The sequence below is a fragment of the Dreissena polymorpha genome, chromosome 5 (assembly GCF_020536995.1).
Source record: "Dreissena polymorpha isolate Duluth1 chromosome 5, UMN_Dpol_1.0, whole genome shotgun sequence".
Taxonomy (NCBI): Eukaryota; Metazoa; Mollusca; class Bivalvia; order Myida; family Dreissenidae; genus Dreissena; species Dreissena polymorpha.
Genome location: NC_068359.1, coordinates 93,417,407 through 93,441,296, shown reverse-complemented (window position 1 = coordinate 93,441,296; position 23,890 = coordinate 93,417,407). Strand labels below are relative to the sequence as shown.

The following is a 23,890-nucleotide window of genomic DNA, read 5'->3' as shown; positions in this document are numbered from 1 at the left end:
AAATATAAGGATAACACTGAAGTCATAAGGATTAAAATATACATATAAGGATAACACTTAAGTCATAAGGATTAAGATATAAATATAAGGATAACACTGAAGTCATAAAGATTAAAATATACATATAAGGATAACAATGAAGTCATATGGATTAAAATATACATATAAGGATAACACTGAAGTCATAAGGATTAAAATATACATATAAGGATAACACTGAAGTCATAAGGATTAAAATATACATATAAGGATAACACTGAAGTCATAAGGATTAAAATATACATATAGGGATAACACTGAAGTCATAAGGATTAAAATATACATATAAGGATAACACTTAAGTCATAAGGATTAAAATATACATATAAGGATAACACTGAAGTCATAAGGATTAAAATATACATATAAGGATAACACTGAAGTCATAAAGATTAAAATATACATATAAGGATAACAATGAAGTCATATGGATTAAAATATACATATAAGGATAACACTGAAGTCATAAGGATTAAAATATACATATAAGGATAACACTGAAGTCATAAGGATTAAAATATACATATAAGGATAACACTGAAGTCATAAGGATTAAAATATACATATAGGGATAACACTGTAGTCATAAGGATTAAAATACACATATAAGGATTACACTGTGGTCATAAGGATTAAAATATACATATAAGGATTACACTGTGGTCATAAGGATTCAAATATACATATAAGGATAACACTGAAGTCATAAGGATTAAAATACACATATAGGGATAACACTGTAGTCATAAGGATTAAAATATACATATAGGGATAACACTGTAGTCATAAGTATTAAAATATACATATAGGGATAACACTGTAGTATTAAAATATACATATAAGGATAGCACTGTGGTCATAAGGATAAAACTGTTGTCATTTGAATTAGAACTGTACATATTAGCATAACACTGTCGTTATAAGGAGTACAAAAATACATGCTATGGAGAAAGCAACCGCAAGGAATCAAAAACCAACCACATATTATACAGCTAAAATGTCCAGATTTTACAACATAATCCAGATGGGTGCTCTCCAATAGTGTTTTTTTCTTACCAGTGATTCTTTTAGTGCACCAAGCTGCAGTACTAAACTTATGTTCAGCCAAGGGATTTCTTTTTCCAAACAATTATTTCTTTTAAAATGTATTTTGTGTGTTTGTCAATGTGACCCTGACCTGAAATGAAGACATCAAAGACAATTTTAGATTTCAATAACATGCAAATAACAGATTGTTTTTATTACTCAAATTCAATTTTCTCAGCTTAAACACACACGTCAACGTGTTAAAAGTTTATTTATATTGAATTAACAAATATAATACCATTTTATCAATTCAATTGTTGCACGTAGACTATGCAAATTGTCACATTTATAATTTGTATTGTGCTGTTTACTTACAATACAATAAGAGAGTTCAGCATTTGCATTATATGTAATAAGATTTAACAATAAAAGGTAATTAAACCATAGGACATGGCCACTTTGACCTGTAAGGCAGTATGATATTAAATGCCAAATATCAAAGATCTTGGTCTTATTGGTTCAGACAATATCTTAAATGTTATTTTGCTCTTAAGTTTATATCACCATTGTACCCCCCAAGAGTGGCCAGTTTCAACCCAAGAAACATAATTTTAACAAATTTTGTGAAGGATAACAATATCATGGTTCATACCAAATATTACAACTCTGGAGCTTAAAGGCTGCCGAGTTGATATTTCTCACAACAATTCGGTTTTCTCAATTGACCAGAATTGATCAGTATTCGTCAGATACATTCGAAAGCTTAACTCTTCCATACTGATTTTCACAAAAATTGTGCCAAAAAAAGCCAAAAGCATCAAAAATACGAAATGTTATCATGTACATAACGGAATCCTCAAGACTATATCATTAACCTGTGACGTATACACGCTTTGGGTCACGTGAGCGCCAATTTCACATGATTTCCACTTCCGCGCTTTTCAAAACAAAGAAAAACTACTAAATCACAGGTGTTGGGCCCGTGGCCAAGTCACTTAAACACTATCAATATGTCATAAAACAAAATTTTTCATCATTTTGACAAAACAAGTTCTGATTTATTATATTATAATTATATACAAGGTAGGTATCTCTTGACACAGGAAAATCAACTACATCAACATGTTTTAGCCATTAAGTGCCTAAATGGCGGTCGATTTTCGTAATCTATGTACCATTTTGTTGGGAAAGGTTGCTTCTTGACGAAAAATGACCACGAACGGCTACTTGCCAACATAAACTACAAGAAAACACTTCTCAAACTTGTAGAAATGCCAGGTCGGCTCTCGTCTGACCGAACGTTCAGTACCGATATTTACAATAGTACAAGTATAGAAATATCCAAGCTATGGAACATAATCCATATTAGTACAATAAACAAATACGAGTTTATTTTGATGATTTTCCTATGTCAAGAGACCTACCTTGTATATATATAATAAATCAATACTTGTCATTTACTTGTCATTTGTCATTTATATATATTACATTGTATATCAGAATTTTTTTTTTCGTAAAAAATGTTGTTTTATGACATATTGAAAGTGTTTAAGTGACTTGGCCACGCGCCCATCACCTGTGCTCCGAGTCTGTGCAATTATTTTCATTATTCAGGCGAGTCCATGCCTCGAGCGAATCACGTGGTTTTACATGTGACCCGCGCGTGTTTAAATTTAGATCATTTCTGTCCATGGACAGAAATTGAAAAGCCCTATCTTTGAACTGATTTTGGGCATTTCTTGACCTATTTTGACCAACTTTTTTGGACATCTGACATAAATACCATCACATTTTTACTCATAATCACTTTTTTGCGTCACATAATAAAAATGGGAAAATATACTAACATCAACTCGGCCGGCTTTAAATTTACAAAAGAAATTTTAAAATATATTTTTCAAATAAATTATACAATTAGCCTGCGACCCTTGGAGAGCGGCCTGTTTTGATCCTAAAGCCATGAGGAAAAACAACAACCACTATTCAATATTATTTGCCAAGTTTACACCTCTGCGCCATGTGGTTTCAGTTCAGAAGATTTTTAAAAAGTTTTTTAGATACAAGTCTATACACACTATTTGACCCCAGGGATTTGTCTGTTTTGACCCCAGGTAATGATGTCATATACAAATAATGTATATAACCACAATATGATGTTACACAACAAATATAAAATGATTGCGCCTTTTGGTTTCTTGGGACCTTTGACATCTTAACCTAAAAATCAAAGGCGTGATCCCATCCTCCCAAGTAAGCAGTATACCAACTTAAATTATCTCAAGTCAAAGCCTTCTCTATATATTGAACACAAACAAAATAGTCTTAAAGACTTAGTGCCTAACTGCCCAAGCATCCAACAGACAGTTTCAAAGCAAAATACTGCCACTTCTTAAAACAGGAAATAAATATTCTTTGTCAACTGATAATCAATTCTATTTATTTCAAGTACCACATTCATTTTCAAAACATTGTCAAAGCCACAGACTATTCCCTTTGTATGATCTGCCTTCAACTGTTAAAGAAAGTCAGTAGTTTGTCCACATCTGAGGCATCAAGACTGCAGTCCAGAAGTTCCTCTTTGGTTGCTGTGGAAACCCTGCTCAAGAAGCAAAATCTGTCTGCTATAATGTGACATTGTAAGGGAGTTAAGGAGACAAAAAGCAAAAAACAAGTATATATGCACATTTCACATACAATTCTAGTTAATTTCTGTAAGTCTTTCATGGTTCCAGTTACTTAAGCCTCAAAATATAAACTTCTCTATATTCAGCACTGGTAAGTGTGACGTGGCGAGAACAAAATATAAAAATATTTAAAGATGATGTGCTATAAATTGTTCGTACATTTGCATTGGTAAGGAGTGTGATGGAAGATATGGGACCGTCACTTGCATATTCTTAAACTTACATGAAAGAATAACAAAGAATCTTCCAATAACAGTGTTCTATAAAAAGTAGAAGAGATGCTTTTTTTAGGACAAGATTGTTATAAAATCTTGGTGAGCGCACAGGATTATTATCCATGGTTTGGTTATTTTATAATCAAATAAACCAAGGCATGTACTTTATGACCCAGAATACCGGTACTCTTGAACCGATCATGTTTACTTTTGGATCAACAATTAATGCAATCGTAAATATTGATGTATTGGGTCAAATACGTCATTCATTCCTTTATTTTATAACCTGCAATTAATATGATCCAATAAAACGTTTAAAATAGGAAAATATTTTGTAAGCATATCCGGATGATCAATAGCTTCACCACAGGTGGTCACACCTGATTTGTCCCAAATGACATTACAAATAATTTAAGAACGTGCCTGCTTTGTTGGACCCAACAGGTATACATCCGTTTAAATGATATTAAATACCAATAAAGTTTGTTGCCTTGAATGACTAATCAATTGATGATAAGTCCCTTTACTTTGGCAATTGAATTGTAAACAATAAGCCAACTTTCTACATCAGTGGAATATCAAAAACAAATAATATATAAATTATGCACATTCAAATGAAGACATACATTTAATGCGGATGTTATCCAGTGTACAGTTATTTATATTGGTGATCAATTTATTAATGTTGTGATTGGTCTTTTAATGTAGACCTTACGTTTATATGAAGAATAAGAACATCAAAGTCTTAAGATGTTGTACTTATCATAAAAAAAGAATTGACACTGCCGGGTATATTTCCTCCATATACCTATTAAAAATGCATTTTAACAGGACAAATGCATCCTGTTTCTATCTTCGTCCTTACATTTCAGTTTTATGACTAATAGTTAAAGGGAAAAAATACATTTTACAATTACCCAAAAGATGTCCAAGTATGGGTTGCAAATATTGAAAATTAAATCAGAGAATTACCTGAATAACCTTACTGAACTTGAGAAATGGGTCATGACAAAAGTTAGACAGGCAGATACATGATGTCAGATTAAAAATGTAAGTGACTAGTTTCATTAAACCTCAAGGAAAAACTATTAAACAAATTTGTACTGCTTCATCTATGGTCATGATTGAAAAATTCATACTTCAATACAAACACCAAATTAGTTCCTACTTACATCCTAGACTTACATCCTAGACTTCTTAACATGACATGAATATTCAGGTTATAGGTTAAGTATAAATAACAGAACAAAGTGAATCTTTAGATTATGGGTTAATTATTGTGTGAATAATAAGTGCAAACTTAGTCTAGTTACATAAGTGTTAAATTACTGTGAGTAAAGATGTTATTTGCAGATACGATTATGCCTACTACATGTATTGTTTTACTTATTTTGCAATATACACCGTTGAATGGTACCCATTTGATGCTTTGCATCTATGGCTTGCTAGACAGATAAATGCTCAGCATACCACTGTAGGTGCCTGTTTAAAGGATATTATGACTGCTGAGCCCTATCTGCCTGAGGACTGCAGTCATGTGATCTGCATCCTGTTGACCTTGAACTATAGCCTCCAATCTGTCAGACAGGATATCTCCCATGGGCTTGCACAGTGCCTACAGCATATTATGAATAAAGATTATATATGCCTGACAAGGCATCCAATTTTTTAAATATATCCTAAACACAATAAGTTGACCTGTGTGTATTTGTGTGTTTAGTTGCTTTAGCTGCATTCAACAGTATTTCAGTCATCATCATAACATTCAGTTTACCTACAAGTACGAACACATTTCTTAGGTCATCTGGTTTACTAGTGCAATGTAAATTCACATAGTAATGCCAGTACTGACAACTACCCTACTTCAACACAACTACCCTACTTCAGCACATGCTAATGCCAGTATCTGACAACTAGCCCACTTCAGCACATACTAATGCCAGTATCTGATAACTACCTTTCTTCAGCACATACTAATGCCAGTATCTGACAAATACCCTACTTCAGCACATACTAATGCCAGTAAACTACCCTTCTTCAGCACATACTAATGCCAGTATCTGATAACTACCCTTCTTCAGCACATACTAATGCCAGTATCTAATAACTACCCTTCTTCAGCACATACTAATGCCAGTATATGACAACTACCCTACTTCAGCACATACTAATGCCAGTATATGACAACTACCCTACTTCAGCACATACTAATGCCAGTATCTGACAACTACCCTGCTTCAGCACATACTAATGCCAGTATCTAATAACTACCCTTCTTCAGCACATACTAATGCCAGTATCTGACAACTACACTACTTCAGCACATACTAATGCCAGTATCTGACAACTACCCTACTTCAGCACATACTAATGCCAGTATCTGACAACTACCCTGCTTCAGCACATACTAATGCCAGTATCTAATAACTACCCTTCTTCAGCACATACTAATGCCAGTATCTGACAACTACCCTGCTTCAGCACATACTAATGCCAGTATCTAATAACTACCCTACTTCAGCACATACTAATGCCAGTATCTGACAACTACCCTGCTTCAGCACATCCTAATGCCAGTATCTGACAACTACCCTACTTCAGCACATACTAATGCCAGTATCTGACAACTACCCTGCTTCAGCACATACTAATGCCAGTATCTAATAACTACCCTACTTCAGCACATACTAATGCCAGTATCTGACAACTACCCTGCTTCAGCATATACTAATGCCAGTATCTAATAACTACCCTACTTCAGCACATACTAATGCCAGTATCTGACAACTACCTTGCTTCAGCACATACTAATGCCAGTATCTAATAAATACCCTTCTTCAGCACATACTAATGCCAGTATCTGACAACTACACTACTTCAGCACATACTAATGCCAGTATCTGACAACTACCCTACTTCAGCACATACTAATGCCAGTATCTAATAACTACCCTTCTTCAGCACATACTAATGCCAGTATCTGACAACTACCCTGCTTCAGCACATACTAATGCCAGTAAAAACTATCCTTCTTCAGCACATACCAACTCCAGTTACTGACAACTGTCCTACTTCTGTATACAATGTAAAATCATTTCAGCAACTGACAACTGCCCTACTTCTGTTTACAATGTAAACTCATGCAAGTATCTGACAACTGTCCTTCTGCATACAATGTATACTCATGCAATTTACTGACAACTGCCCTACTATGGCACATACTAAAGTACCAGTAAGTATAATTGGCAACTGTCCTACTTAAGATTATACTTAACATTAATTGACTTAACCTTTAGCAAGGTGACTGTAATATGTTGTAGTTTACATAAATACTTGTCAAACAATGCCCCAAATATTACAGTTAATGTTGCTTTTCTTTCTGTCAACCACAATTAAGTTAAACTTTAAACAAGATTTTTTTGTGAAACACTATGTCCCCCCTATATATTCGACCTTTGACCTTGAAGGATGACCTTGACCTTTCACCACTCAAAATGTGCAGATCCATGAGATACACATGCATGCCAAATATCAAGTTGCTATCTTTAATATTGCAAAAGTTATGGCCAATGTTAAAGTTTGACGCAAACCAACAAACAGACAGGGCATAAACAATTATTATAATGTCCCCCAGGATAGACTGGGGCACATAAAAATCGGAAGTGCTAGAAATGCACACTATTTTGTATAAAGACAATGTGTTATGCATTTATAGGACACCAGCAAATCAACTTCATACCAAAACTAATTAAAGATACATGTATGTCCATTGTACAAAGATGACATTAGGTAAGCATGGTCTTCACAAAACTCAGCATATGTCAACAACAAAATATTGCATTATACTCAAGTTCACATCATCTTAATAAAGTTTGACACTGTTATCAGTTAATCTTAACCAGTAATGTGAGGCACCAAAAAAGCGAAAAAACATATTTCTTTTGGCTGAAAAGAGGGGCCTTACTTAGTTGATAACAGATAACACTACTATGATGAAACTGATGAATGGTCAATGATGATGATCTGCGTCAATGTGTAGGTTACTGTAATTACTCTTAGTTTAGAGACAAAAATTTAAATATGGAAAATATTTCAAAATTACAGGTGTCCGAAAGTGTACACAAAAAATTATATTGAAATAAAAGCAATAAATCAATGCACAATAAATTTGATGTGATTAACTCTTCTTTTTCTACAGTACTTGAAAATACCGGTAAATACAACTTCACATCTTTGCTTACAATTGCCTGAAATGATACAGAACAAAAAAGTAAATACGTTAAACATACTGTTTTATTTATAGGACGATATTATTTCAAATGCTGTTGGAATAATCGATTGTTTTCCAAAGGTATAAATGGTAATTTACCCAATTACGAAAATGTAATAGTCCATTGCCCTCAGGCATGCATCTGCCAGGTTTGTTGACCTTAATATAGTTGTAACAAGAGTTCCGCAGTCAGATACCTATGTCCCCCTCCCCACCCCCCGCCCCAACAGGACTTTGAACTAGTAACCCCTATTTCAATATGGGTCCTCTACTGTCCAAGGCCAATGTGCATGTGAAGTATCAAGCAAATCAGTCAAATCATGGATGATTTATTGATCAGAAACAATTTTCACACTTATTGTGACAGTGACCTTGATCTTGTGCCCCCAATGTTGATAGGGATCATCTACTGTCCAAGGCCAATGCGCATGGAAAGTTTCAAGCTAATTGGTCAATATGTTGACGCGTTATTGATCAGAAACACTTTTCCCACTTATTGTGCTAATGACCATGACCTTTGACCTAGTGACCCCATTATTTCAATTAGGATTATCTCCTGTCCAAGTCTAATGCACTTGAGAATTATAAAGCCAATTGGTGAATTGATTGCAGAGTTATTGATTGGAAATGATTTTACACTAAGTGTGTAACTGTGACCTTGACCTTTGACCCAGTGACCCAATTTCAATAGGGGTCATCTTGTCACGGAGTGATTTATAAGTGACAAGCGGTTCAAGCCTTGATCATGGAAATGATAATGGAGACAGATGAAATTTGTAAATACTTTATTTAATAGATGTCTTAATATATGCTACATTTTATTCTAAAACACTTATGTTAGTAGGAACCGCATACCTGTTAGTTTATTCTAATCACTATCAGATAAAATTGTTCCAATAAAAAAACAATAAAAAAAAATAAATCATAAAGTCACTTGCTGACTAAAAATGTCACATCCATCAACAGATAATACCACTCTCACTCTAGGTCCTCAACCCTTTGGTGGCGCCCTATATGTCCACCCCACCGCGGCACAAATGACCCTTGGTCCTCTGGCGGCGTCCAACATGTCTTGCCCACTGCGGCACAGATGACCCTCGCCTGACCATTGGTCCTCAGGCGATGTCCAACACGACCTTCGTTGTGGCGCGTCCCGGTCGACCCTTGTCGCCGAAACCGCCTTTCTCTCAGATATGGCAGCTATCTGCCAAACCGTCGTTGGCCTCTGCCTCACTCACCCAAAAATTTCCCGTTGGGTGATGCCTGTTTACTGCACCCACCGGGAAACTGGGATCTATTCATTGAAAATAATCCCTAACCGTTACATTGCATGGTTTTGTACACATTATATTCATTATTACATTTAGACAGCCAGCATTTAATCACTAAATCTATTAACACATAGACAAATGACAAGCACACATGCATAACTACAGTATTAACACAAAAATACGAATACCATTTAAACATTAACATAAACGTTAATTCAGTTGATATTTAATAAATGTTACTTGGTTTTAAATCTCAGAAGCTAGCAGGGTTTCAGTGCAAAAATTTACTAAAAATGTAATAAAACTTATAAAAGTAATATTTACCCCAGTTCCTATAAATATGATATCCAAATATCTGCCCCTTGGGCACTTTTAAGAGCGTCCACACTGCTCGAAACTTACACTTACAACGGCACTGAGTTGATTTGATTAAAATTTCTGGGAACATTGGGTGTAAAATAAACGATTCACGGATCTGTTGTTTATCAACTTGGCATGCCTTTGCTATAAAATGCCAGAGTTCATGATTAGTTTGCTTCCCAGAGCCCTATTATTTTGATAACCCAGGCCACATCGAAAAAACAAGCAGAGATTTGGTTTGGTGTAGGGGAATTTAACATTGCACATGTTTAAAGCATGAATCTAGAATCTTGACACATCCACTTTCCAAGGCCAATGCACATGGGAAGTATCAAGCCAATCGGTGCATCAGTTGACGAGTTATTGATTGGAAACTATTTCACAATGTAACAGTGTAAAATAGTGTAACAGTGTAACAGTGACCTTGACCTTTGACCTAGTGACCCCAATTTCAATAGGGGTAATCTACTGTCCAAGGCAAATGCACAAATGAAGTATCAAGCCAAACGGTCAATTTGTTGACGAGTTAATGATGGGAAATGAATTTCACACTTAGTCTGAAAGTGAGCTTGACCTTTGACCTAGTGACCCCAATTTCAATAGGGGTCATCTACTGTCCAAGGCCAATGCACATGTAAAGTATCAAGCCAATCGGTCAATTTGTTGACAAGTTATTGATTGGAAACGATTTTCACACTTAGTGTGATAGTAACCTCGAACTTTTACCTAGTGACCCCAATTTCAATAGGGGTCATCTACTGTCCAAGGCCAATGCACATGTAAAGTATCAAGCCAATCGGTCAATTCATTGATGAGTTATTGATCGGAAACGAACTGGTCTACCGGCAGACGGACCGACCGTCATCCAGCAAAACAATATAAGTATGATAGTGACCTTTGACCTAGTGACCCCAATTTCAATACACATGTGAAGTATCAAGCCACTCGGTCAATTTGCTGAAGAGTTATTGATTGGAAACAATTTTCACACTTAGTGTGATATTGACCTCGACCTTTTACCTAGCGACCCCAACAGACAGACAGACAGACCGACATCCAGCAAAACAATATACCCCATCTTCTTCGAAGAGGTACATTTACATCTATGATCGAAGTGTCACAACAAAAGCTAAAACAGGGCCAAAATCTGGTAAAATAGCGCTGTAAAATATTCTGTTAAGAAATTTAGAGTTATTAATGATAGACAAAAACCCGTTTGTCTGAAAATTAAGAGTCACAAAAAGTAAATATTTTGGCTAAAATAGAGGGTGTCTGTAAAATTAGAGTAAGTACGGTAAATAGGGGGAAAAGTATTTTTTAAGGAGACAAATCATTGGAGAAGAATGACAAGAAAATATGTGCATGTCCACCCTATAGGGATACTGCATATAAATGTTCATCATAGTTCAGGGATGATAAAATAAAATTACAAAATGTCAGAATAATAATGAAAGGCAATAACTGCCTAAAATATTATTGGAACAGAACAACTTGAAATAATGTGTTTCGATCTTAAGTGTGGAATATCAAACACAGACAGGTTTTATTATTCAAAGAGCAATAACTCAGAACAAGAGCACTGCATAGCAGGTGCCAACGCTCGGCTGTGGGTTCAGTTTTGAATAAATGAAAGCTTGTCAGAAGTGACCTTTGACCTAGTGACCCAAAAAAGGGTGTGGGGCGTAGAACTCATCAAGGTGCATCTTCATATGAAGTTTCAAAGTTGTATGTGGAAGCACTTTGATTTTAGAGCCTATGTTAAGGTTTTAGCACGACGCGGACGACGAGCTGGCTATGACAATACCTTGGGTTTTCTCCCAAAACAGCCGAGCTAAAAATCAGAGCATGACATTAGCTGACAATATGGGCGTATCAACCCTTGAAGGAAACTGCTATAAACTAACTTTCATTACATTCAGATTCTTTGTTCTTATATCATGCGGAAAGAAAAAATCAAGGACAAACACCTGTAAAAAAATCATTGGACCGTAAAAACCTTACAGATGAACAATGTACCCCACTTTTGCGTTTTGCAAATCAAGTTTCATTTCATTTGGATCATAAGTCTTTAAGACTTGAGCGTATCTGAAAAGTGGACATATCAATATTCAAAGGGCAATAACTCCCTAAAAAAATCATTGGACTGGAATGACCTGACAAGGATGCACATGTCCACCTTATAACGATGCTGCATAGAAAGTTTCATCAAATCCAGAAAATAGATTTCAGAGATCGTGCACAGACACAAAAAGTGTGATGAAAGAAATGAAGGCAAGACTGAAGGATGGACATCGAGCAGCATTAAAACAATTATCAGCGAAATACATTTCAGACCAACGGAAACAAAATTCATTTGGGAAGCAAACAAACACACCAAAATACTTAAATGCAAATAAATCAAATCCTGGATAATATGTTTGTAATATCACTCTTGCACCAATTAATTTTTAGTCACCTGCAACATAACTGCAAAAATGTCTTCTTTTCTATAAAAAAGGGGTCATTTTTCAACTGATTTCAGAAGAAAAGCCCTAAATCGAGTTTAAAGGGTCATATATATATATGTATGAACTTTCATCTATTTTTTAGCTTTGTATAACAAAATAGTGCAACACACATACAGAAATAAGGAAGGACCACAGACAAGGGTAACTCCTGTCTCTTATCTAGGTGCATAATATTTTTTTAATGTTAAGGCAGGAGATGCTTTGTTATTTCAGTGATAAAATAATCAAATGATAATTTCTGACTTAGTATTCATGAAACAAAAATGGCATTGTAACTTAAAGAGGTTTGTAAAATTTATATACCATTCATGTGTCAAATCAGGTAAGACAATAACAACAATATTCTTTAACAGATTAATCAGTAAATGACACTACTCCTTTTACAAAGTAGGTTATTCAAGGTTCCTAGTTCTTTGTTAGGATAGCCAAGTGTAATAGGATTGTTTTCATTAATTTTGATTACATTACCATCATAAAACGTCAATTATTACTGCTTTATGACCTTATGGAAATGAGTTAATTTGAAGTAACATAAAACAGTCAAAATTGAATGCAGTATTAATAAAAAACACACACATTAATTTTAGTAATTAGGTACATCTGAACTCTGTTTAGTCCTATGACTATCAAAGTTCTCACAAACTTACAAAATCTAGGTCATACATTGTCCTACTTTTGAACAATAGTTCCAATTTGTTACAAAATATGATAATTAAAAGATAAGGATTAAACTTATTCGGGCCGCACTCTGTGAAAAGGGGGTTTAATGCATGTGGGTAGTGTCGTCCCAGATTAGCCTGTGCAGTCCGCACAGGCTAGTCAGGGATGACACTTTCCATCTAAACTTGATTTTTGCTTAGAAGAGACTTTCTTGACAAAAAAATCATAAAAGCTGAAAGTGTCGCCCCTGATTAGCATGTGCGCACTAATCCAAATAATCCAAACTTGGATTATTGAGTTAAGACTGTTTTTCTACTTCTTGTAACCTCGACCTTGACCAAACATGCCCCAAATACAATCCTAAGCTTGTTCGCCAGTTAGGCCGTTCAAACTGAACACGAAAATGTACTTGGAGTAGATACATATAAGGAATATAAAAAAACTCGAAGTGACTTTGAAGCAATCAAGAAGTTTTTTGCATGTAACCCAATATCTTGATATGATGATAATTATTGTAAATCAGACAAGAGCTTGTCACAGTAGTGCAAAATCCCCGCCGAAATGTGTTTGCTTGTACGACAACATTTGTTTTAGAGAGTAGATTACATGTTATATTTTTAAAACATGGAACCTGTGTCATCTATTTATATTTCAAGGATCAATTAGTTATATAGTGTTTGAGTTATGCTGTAGAGCATAAAATATATGGAATTGAAAGAAAGGGAGGTAATTAAAAAAGAAGACTATAAACAGTTACTGTTCTTGGTCACTTTATTTTTCCTTTAACTCATCTATTCATTTTACAGTGAATAACTTCAGTGTTCAAATTAAAATATTATTGTAAAATTAGATAAAGGGGTTATTAAAAATTTAAAAGCTACAATATTTCCTATGAAATTAAATTAAATATAATTTAAAATTATAAATAAATAAAAAATATTCTATAAAATAAAATAAAAAAGAAAGGGAGATCATTCAAACACTATGGCCGAATGAGATATGGTTCATGTTCACTGCACTTCTCCTAGCTGCCATCTGTTAATATTTCTAGTTTTAAGTAAATCCCTTCAGTAGATTTAGAGTTATGCTCCGGACAAAAATTTACTTTGTTAAATAAAGGGAGATAATAAAAAAAACTGTGTTAGATAGAGTCATGGTTCTTAGTCACTGCACTTCTCTTACTTGCCATCTGTTTATCTTTCAAGTTTCAAGTAAATCCCTTCAATAGATTTAGAGTTATGCTCCGGACACAAATTTACTTTGAAATTAAATAAAGGGAGATAATTCAAAAACTAAGGTAGATAGAGTAATGGTTCTTAGTCACTGCACTTCTACTTGCCATCTGTTTAAATTTCAAGTTCCAAGTATATACCTTCAGTTAATTTAGAGTTGTGCTCCGAACAAAAATTTACTTTGAAATTTAATAAAGGGAGATAATTCAAAAACTAAGGAAGATAGAGTTAACGTTCTAAGTCACTGCACTCCTCCTACTTGCCATCTGATTATATATTAAGTTTCAAATAAATCCCTTCAGTAGATTTAGAGTTATGCTCCGGACAAAAATTTACTTTGAAATTATATAAACGGAGATAATTTAAAAACTAAGGTAGATGACGTTATGGTTCTTGGAGAATGCACTTCTCCTAGTCGCCATCTGTTTATATTCTAAGTTTAAAGTAAATCCATTGAATAGATTTGGGGTTATGCTCTGGACAATGTTTCAGACGGAAGGACGGATGCACAGACAGACGGGACCAATAACTATATCCCCTGCGAAAAAAAAAACGGCAGGGATAATAAACAAGAAATATCTTTAAAAAGATATACGGCGTTGATTGTGGTTGGAGTTTATGGAAGGTAAAGATTTAAATGAATGAGATCAAGGATAGCTAATATCTTTTTCTGTGCTGTTTTTAGCTGCATCAAACGCAGTACGGGATGTTACGCGGAGTTTTCGCGGCTTATTTTACATTATTACATATTGCTGGTCATAAACCTATAGATACAAAACAGAAAACCAAAGTCAACCGGCCACACGCGAAGTCTCCGTACATATTTTAAATATGTATACGCGCGTTCTTCGAACAAACCTGTTTGAGTGGTTTATCAGGCATTGCTACGTGTATTTGATTCGCTTATTAACAGTATCGAGAATCATCGCGCTCATACTTAATACATTAGTCAATATGCTGCAATAATACATTAGTAAATATGATGGAATAATTCTTGTTAATTAATTAAAAATAATATTTATCATGGTATTGTTGAAAACACATTAAGAATCTATTATTGACATGCCATAAAATAATATCGCTGGATATCTTCATTTCACATCTTTCTGGTGGTAAAGAAAATTCCAGTTCACCTAGTTCACGCCATAGCGTCTTTATTATATAACTATTATGTTACTGACCGCGAACTCCGAACAGCACATAAGGTCTGACCTGTATATAAACTGTGACATTCAAACACACTAACCGCGAACTGACCCCTTATACCTCGCGGGTTGAAATGCAATGCATTAAAGTGAGGCATCGCTTCCACTGCTCTTTATACTTTTACATATAACATGTTGAAAGGAATATGGAAGTCAGTACTAAATATGAGAACATGGCCTTTAAGTACACAGCGTTCTCGCGCTGAAAATCCTCTGAAAATAAAAGGTGCACGCACAAACTGTATTGATGTCGAGATTGAGTGTAAAACTGTTCTATATATTAAGCCTTTTTATTAGAGATACAACTGTTTCATGCTGAACACGCAGTAAAACAGTGTTACAAAGACGCGGACATGTTTCCAATGTTCTAGTGGTATTATCAAATCAGTCAATGCAGTCAATGAAGTGTATTCATCTGTACTTGGCCGCGGGAAGTTTTATTTGAATTCTATTGGACGCTAACAAAGGTCAGGCTAAGGTGAAAAGCTGGCGTATACAGCTAACGCCGAAAAATACTGTCATTAACAACACAGTTATGGGCGCCACAGAGTACTTTTACAATGTACAAGTAAGGAACAAGTAAAAACTAGAAGTGTACAGTGTGACCTTGAACTTTGACAAAGCAACATGGCAGTTGCCAAAGGCACGAAATCATGATTATTTGTGCCATTTCAATTTACAAGTGTACAGAAACAAACGGTACTACATAAATAAACAAACATTCATGCAAACACACACAAACACATGGAAAGGAGAAACATTATATGCCATTCAGGTATTATAATGGGGGACCATAAAAGTTCTACCAAATTGTTTCTCTTCACAGGAATGAAACCAGGATTGTTTGACAATGGAATCACTCCCTGCAGAACAAGTTTAAATACCCTAATCTTTTGTTTTTGCCCACCTTTGCAATTGTCAGCATACACTTTACAGCCTCAGCCTCATTGTGCACTGGCAACATCTCCAGTCTTGTATTACAATACCTGAAAAATGATGAATGGAAAAAATAATATTGATCATCAGACTTTGATTTAATTCATTGATCATTTAAAACAAGAGTTGGTTGGGATTGGTTCATCACCATCAAATAGGAAAAGTGAACATACTAGGAAGAAAAATTTAGCAATTTGGGATAGGCAGAAAAGTGTTATGTAGTTACAATAAAAACAAAAAAACACTTTATGATTCATATGATTGTTGGTTTGAAAAGATACTTTCAATCTTTAAAACATTTTTCATACATTAAATTCAAATATCCAGTTGTGTTTATATTTCTTTTTTTATAAAGGTAGTTTCTGGTCTTTGTGATTAATATACAGCATTAACATAATTTATTCAAACACTAAATACAGCTTTATTAGCAAATTAAACACAACTTAAAAGTTCTTGGTTTTACAAAAATGATCTATTGAAGATAAATATAATGAATTACAACTGAAGGATGATCCAGAAGTATAAAATCATACAAACTGTGAACAAGCATATCAATAATCATTTCAAATTAATTACTCAATGCAATTGTTAACACAGGAACTAAGTAATCTGCATGTTTGTTTCCGAGGATTAAAATGCAGCATAAAACTTAACAAATTAAGAAGCCATGATCAGCTTTGTGTTATTTTCTATACTTTGCAAACCCCTTAACCACTACTTTATTTGGACGTTTCTTTGGTTATCCTCCTTCTATTTAGATTGTTAATACACTGCCAGTAGTTACTAAATAACAATGTTACTAAAATATATAAAATGTCATGTTAGTGTTCACCAAAATAATAACTCTTTAGAGATACCAATACAAGTCATGCATCTATTTAACCTTTAATTCAAGTCGATAATTTGATTCATTTCAAAGGTTTTGTTGTATTAGTTTCAGATAAATACAGGTCAAAGTATGCTAATCGCATGCATTCAAGAGAATATCAATGCCTCCTTTTTTGTCCCCCAATGTGTCTGCTGACCCAGTAATTGATGCAAAAGGCTTTGGCAATAAAAAAACAATTCATTTGACCCATTTCTGGTTCATGTAAGAAATGAGTTTATTATTAAGAGACGCAGGTGTTAAACAAAATACAGCATGTCTTCTTTCATAATATATTGGTTTTAATTTATGACAAATTGGGTCACTCAGTAAGGCATGTTACCATAATCGAGGGATGTTGCAAGACCACTCCTCATTAAGAAGGGTTGCAGCTATACACCATATTTGCATTCATGAAACCCTAATGAAAATTTTTTGCGTAAGGGAGTGGACAACGTTAATTTGACCAATTTGTTATCATTCTGGGGCCATATTTCAAAGAGCTTCAGCGGATCTAGCTGGTCATCAAGTTCCAATTTTACATGTTTAAACCTTTTTTTCATCGGAGGACCATAATTCAGAAGTGCTTCAAGCCATCTGGCTGTTATCGAACTGAAGTTATCATGACCACAAACAAGCTTGATAAGTTTTATGAAGATCCCTCTAAACTGTTCCCTTTAGAGAGCAGACAAGGGTAATTTGGGCATATTTTTTTATTCAAGGGCAATTTTTCAGAAGTGCTTCAACCAACTTGGTTGGTCAAATGTTAGTGAGATATAATGCCCATTTATCCCCAAGTTTAATGCTGGTTGGATTTTAACTGTTTGAGCTTATGAACCAACATTGTTCTCCCGAACGCTGCGTGCTACAAAGACTCACAAATTATTACTCTTTTTCCAACTATACTTTTCACTCATATAATACATCATTTTGGTGTACTCTTGAGTATGCCAAATATGCTAATGGCTTCAAACGAACAATGGACACAAAAAAGAAAGAAGACAAAAAAGGAGAATATTTTGATCATGTTTTGTAATTTTGTCTTTTAAAGAAACTGTTGAGTCAAAGAAAGGCCTGATACTCACAGCCTCTGTATGAGAGAGAAGACTGATCTCTCATGTTGACCATGGACTGGGGCCACACACAGCAGGTAGCACTTCCTGTGCACCTGCAAGAACCGCCCCAACCTGCAACAGTCACATAGCAATCTTGGCAGTGAAAACCAGCAATAATTACAGAATAAATCATGTCATGAGATAAAGTAAATCTGGGTATGAGATGTTACAACATACTGATATAGACTGGGCAAAAACTTAACACGATCACCATCTAGGGACAATCAGAGTCCTCTCCAAAAAAAGACTTTAATTTTGTCTAACCATCTTTAGCAAATTTGTTATTCTGAAGGCCTCCATAAACCATGGGTCTTGACCATGTCTGTAGACTCTGTATTATTTTAGCTGAAATTTCATATTATAGTGATTTTATCATGTCAGCATTTCCACCAAAGGACCACAAACAACCACACCAAAGGGCCACAAACAACCAAATGTTTTCCACTACTTTTCATAACCATCCTAACTATAAAATTAAAAGCACCAAAAAGGGTTTTTCTTAAGATTGACCATCATTTGCAAAGCAATATATGTGCATAATCATAGTCCCCTGCCTTTATGAGAAATCTTCCTTTAAGGAATTAACTTAAACACTGATTCTACTGATTAACAATTTAATAAAATAACAAATTGTTCACAATCAGGTATAAGGTATTTTATGGACTTCATTTCTTTCTGTCAAAATTTAATTCCTTGCAAATTTTTATTTTAATTTATTGCTATTTATTTGTAGACCGTTATCAATAATATTTAAAATCTTAAAAAGGCAAATGATGCACATCAGAACTGGATTATAGCAACAGGATGAACTAATAATTACCCCTACAAAACTGAAAACAAACAGAAAGATTATAATATAATATATAGTTGGCAAGCAACAGTATAATGCATAATCTGTGTTAGTGCAATTAAATATACTTAAGTATCTCACAGTAACTTTAAATCAAACAGAACCGAGCCAAGTTTGTCCTGTAACAATAATCAAGTTTCTTCAAATGGAGATTGAGAGGGCCATTAATTTGCAGATAATATATTCATTAATTAGGAAATATATTCCCCATATAAAGTTCTCATTCCATTAAAGCATCAATAAAATAATATTACTAGGTGTTCACATCCAGTACATGAACCAATAATTGTAATTTGTCAGATGTTCTTTACTTTTGATTGCATTTCACATTTGTATGAAGTTCTGTACCTTTGATAACATTGCATATTTATGTAGCAGGGTTCGGGATAATGAGAACTTATACTGCCTTGCTATATCTGCTAGCTTTTATAGAGACGCTGTACAGTGTCTGCCTGATCTTGTACCGAGAGGTCCCAGGCTCAGTCCCCAATGTAGTTGGGATTTTTCTGGCTGGGTAACATTTATGTGAAGTTCTTAACCTTTGATGGCATTTAGCATTTATCTGAAGTTCTTTAACTTTTATGACATTTCACATTTATTTGAAGTTCTTTTTCTTTGATGACAACACAAATTCATCTTCAATTGCCTTTCATATTTATCTGAAGTTCATTACCTTTCCTGAAGCTCTGTAGAAAGTTCCTGACCTGACTGATCCCCATCTGTTGCCAGCGCTTTGCCGAGGGGAACCAGAAGAGATGCCACCCCAGATAGAGGGAATATCACACTGCTGGGAATTATACTGTCTGAAACTAACCGAAACACACATGTATAGGAACTATGTAGGAACATTTTATTTGTTCAATGATTTGTAAACAAGTCAATTAACTTTTTTTGGATTTTCAATGTGAAGGAATCATTCCACCAGGGCAGTAGCCTGTGTGGTTGATAGCACACAAGTTGTTTGCTCATATTGAATAAACAACAATGTTTTAAACTTTATTTAATCATTTTTTAACTATTTACAGCTTTAAAAAAGAAATATAAAAATCATCTATCATATCATCACATATATTTGTGTACATTTAAAGAAATTAAAAACAGTAATTTCACACTTGAAATTATAATTTGATAAAAACAGAATGTCTTTTAGATGCATGCACTGGTTACCAACTTTTTTGTATGCGTACATCGTAATTTAAGTTGTTTGTGCAGCAGCAGCTGTGATAGTTCAGACATTTCCCATGTTTGATGCAGTATGACAGGAAATGATGTCATTTCTGCAAACAAAAAGGCACGATTCCTATTATTGCTCCAATGACAGGTGAAAGTGTTTCTCATGCTATCATCATTATCAGCAATGTAAATGTTCTATGTTTGTTTTTAATTTCAGGCTTTCTTACTAAGAAGTTTATTACCTTTTAGACTTTTCCCTACCTGATTACCACAGTAACTGAACACATTTCATACAACAGGACTGTTAAGCTGACTAATGGCTATATTCTAGAACGTCACTCAACCTCCACCTCGACTCAACCACGACTAAGAAATGCTTGAGGGCGCCTTTGGTTGGTTTCGGTAGAGGAAGAGATTGGTATTCACAGTGTTTACTTAGTCGAGGAGAGCTGGAGGTGTCAACAAAGCGTGAATGTGTTTTGTTGGGCACCTATTGTATACAATCCGTTTAATAGCAAAATGTCAAAATAACTGGTTTATAACAATATACATATGTAAATTACATATTCATAGGTGTGAAAAAATAAAATGTTCGTTTTGGATAACACGAGCGATCCTATTTTTGTTGCGACCCTAAAATTTGCTTTGCTATTTTGAATCGACTTTGTAACAGAATATCCTCAACTAAACGTTGTTATAAAGCATATTTACTTCAACAAATTACAGAGTAGAGTAATTTTATGTTAAAAATCAATATAATTATTGAAATATGCCAATAAAAGTTATATACCCACAAAATGGTTTCTGTATGGAATTATTATTCTTATTATTATTACATGATGCAATAACTGTCTGTACAGTTGAGTGTAATTTCTAAATTAAATATCCTCATAAATTCACATTTTCGGACACATGTTCTTCTGAAAGGGTCTCCAAATAAATAATGAACTGCATGTATATCAAGTTTTAAGAAGTTTATTTTTGTTGAACAAACATTTGTCAAGATCGTGCATACCCGCTTTAACTGTGAACGTTGTCAAATACATGACCATTGTTGTAAATATGCATAATTATACTATTATGAGTACCGTAAATGAGAGGCTATATAACATTCAACGCAATTAATTTTAAACTTCACTAATCGATAGGCAACAATCCTCGCATTAAAATATTACCATACAAAACAATAATTAAAAATCTCAGCTGAAAAGTTGTCACAAAAAGCGATTGTTAGTACTGACATAAGTGGTTTTCCTCAAATTAAATGTTGTTTACCATCTTGTACTTCATGCGCACAAGATTCAAGTGGTGTATAAAACTAAAAAAATAGCCATCACCAAAGTTCTCTAGAGTAAATATTATATCCATTAACACAAGATTTTGTGGTTCCATTACATTAATCCGAAATACAGCGTATTTTTCAGGTTACCCACACTTTGAAATAACTAAAACTAACAAAATAAACATATAGTTGTACAAGCTTCAGTTGCGTTATACATAAAAAAACACGTTGAGTGAGGCTCGAGAAACAATTTCGCTATCTCACCATATCCTCCTTCAGGCGAGGAACCTTGAGCTGTCCTTATGTTTGTGAATACCAATGTGAGTGAAGGAATATAGCCATAAGTTTTCATATGTAGTCATCACAGAGCTCAGTCCAACTTTCAGGTATCACCTTTGAAGGCTAGACTATGTGACCAGTGACACCAGACCTCACAAAGACTACCAAATATTGTCAGCTAAACAACCTGAAGGTGTTATTTCGAAACTGGGAATACTAGGAGGTTTTAGACAAAACTAGGAAAAACTAGGAGCACATTTAAAAAAAACTCTGAAAACTAGGAAATACTAAGAAAAACAAGGAACGCTGGAAAGCCTGCAATTTAAGGAATGGAACTCTGGCCAAATATGAATTGGGAAAACTCGCATTGTTTTTATCTATCTATCTATATATACTGCCAAGCGCCCTTTAGAGCATTATAGGCAGAGGGACATTATCGAGTCCGTTCCCTGGGAAGAACCAGTACAAGGTGTCTATGGAGGAGATAATGAGAACGCTCCCCGAGTGCGGAGCCAACCCACGAACTCCCGATTGCTAGGCAGACACCTCATCCACTACACCACCGCTTTCTTAAGTTTTGACTTAAATTGTGATAGAAAGATGTTTTTCCTTTGCCTACAAATACTATACAATTGATAATATAAGTTTTTAAAATGATATTTGCCTATAAATCAGCCGTGTGTTAAAATCGCAATTTTTTTTGGTTATAAAAAAAAATTGCATTTGAAATTTTCAATTAGCAATTTGGAGCAGACATTTTGGTAAAATAAACTTTTAAAATTGGAAATTAGGTCAGATGTTAACCCTAAATGTTGACAAAAAAACTCCACTGATGTATCATTATCAAATTATAAATTTCTAAAAAATAAAAATCTAATGTCAAATTATTATTCCATTTCAGATGTTTACACTGTTTAAAACAGAGAAACGAGCAGTGCCTTAATTACTTAGTGGTAATTTATGTTATATGGTATATAACAACATTGTAGACTGGATCAAGTAAATAAATGCAACTGTATAGAAAGTATTCATGCCACCTGCAGACTTTCCAACTTTTGTATTTGTTGCTAAAGTCGCGCAGACACAAATTAAAAATTTCCCGCTAGTAAGACTTGATTATAATCAAGTATGAGTTAAGCCGGTTTCCAACGTGTCAGCAATTTATCCTTACCGTGTATTGCAAATTCAAACCTACATTAAGTTACTGTCTTACAGTGTTTAAGGAATATGTGTGAAAGTATGATGTTGCGACGTGATAAAAAAAACTGTCGGAATCAAAAGTAAACAAAGGTTGTTTATGAAGTTAAATTCGTAAATTTATGAAAATTAAATAATTGAACACCAACTGACCTATATAAATAGTGACCACGTATCTACGGTTTAATATTATTTTTGTTGTAGAGGTACCTTATTATGCTTTACATTGGAATGCACACCACAAGAATTGAAATGCTATCAAAAAGTTTGTTTCATTGTGTTTTGCCTTCAAATCATACTGTGCTGTGGCACCATTACTGTATGTCTTATTGCATCTATTCTATACTGTACGCTTATTTCTTATATTCAAATTGTATACATGACTTCATACGCTTTGCGCATTGTTATTTGTCTATGCACCACAATTGCCGTATGCCTTTTTTCATCAGTTTTATTGGATGCTATTAATTATAGTATTATTGCTGCTTGTTTGATTTAGAGTTGGCCTATTGCATGACTTATGCAAACCCATTATTATTCATATACAGAGCTCCCGGATCTTAGATGCCGGAACAAACGAACTCAGTCATTGTAAAGTAGACATAATGTGTGGGGTTAATATTCTATTATGAAACGTGTGGATCATTTTGTTAGTGCATCGATAATATTCATGAATGAAATTTCGAATTAATACATCGACTTTGAAATTTTTAGGCTGTTGGCA

General features: G+C 34.3%; 1 protein-coding gene across 1 annotated transcript; it reads right to left on the bottom strand.

The window, feature by feature from the left end:
- Positions 1 to 1,264: 1,264 nt before the first annotated feature.
- LOC127832137 (protein SPO16 homolog) lies at positions 1,265 to 23,081 on the bottom strand. Its single transcript, XM_052357397.1, has 7 exons — positions 23,007 to 23,081; positions 20,423 to 20,512; positions 19,909 to 20,044; positions 18,356 to 18,457; positions 16,377 to 16,455; positions 5,462 to 5,579; positions 1,265 to 3,701 (listed from the first exon to the last, which is right to left on the bottom strand). The coding sequence occupies exons 2-7, from the start codon at positions 20,508 to 20,510 to the stop codon at positions 3,574 to 3,576; spliced, it is 651 nt and encodes a 216-aa protein (XP_052213357.1). The 5' UTR covers positions 20,511 to 20,512; positions 23,007 to 23,081; the 3' UTR covers positions 1,265 to 3,573.
- Positions 23,082 to 23,890: the final 809 nt, after the last annotated feature.

Bases quoted from the DNA above. Each gene is read 5' to 3' on its own strand.
- LOC127832137 (XM_052357397.1), bottom strand. From the start codon at position 20,510: ATGACATCATTTCCTGTCATACTGCATCAAACATGGGAAATGTCTGAA. The intron at 20,045-20,422 runs GTACGCATACAA...TGTTTCGGTTAG, and splicing joins CAAACAACTTAAATTACGAT to TTTCAGACAGTATAATTCCC. The intron at 18,458-19,908 runs GTAATGAACTTC...TGACTGTTGCAG, and splicing joins TCTACAGAGCTTCAGGAAAG to GTTGGGGCGGTTCTTGCAGG.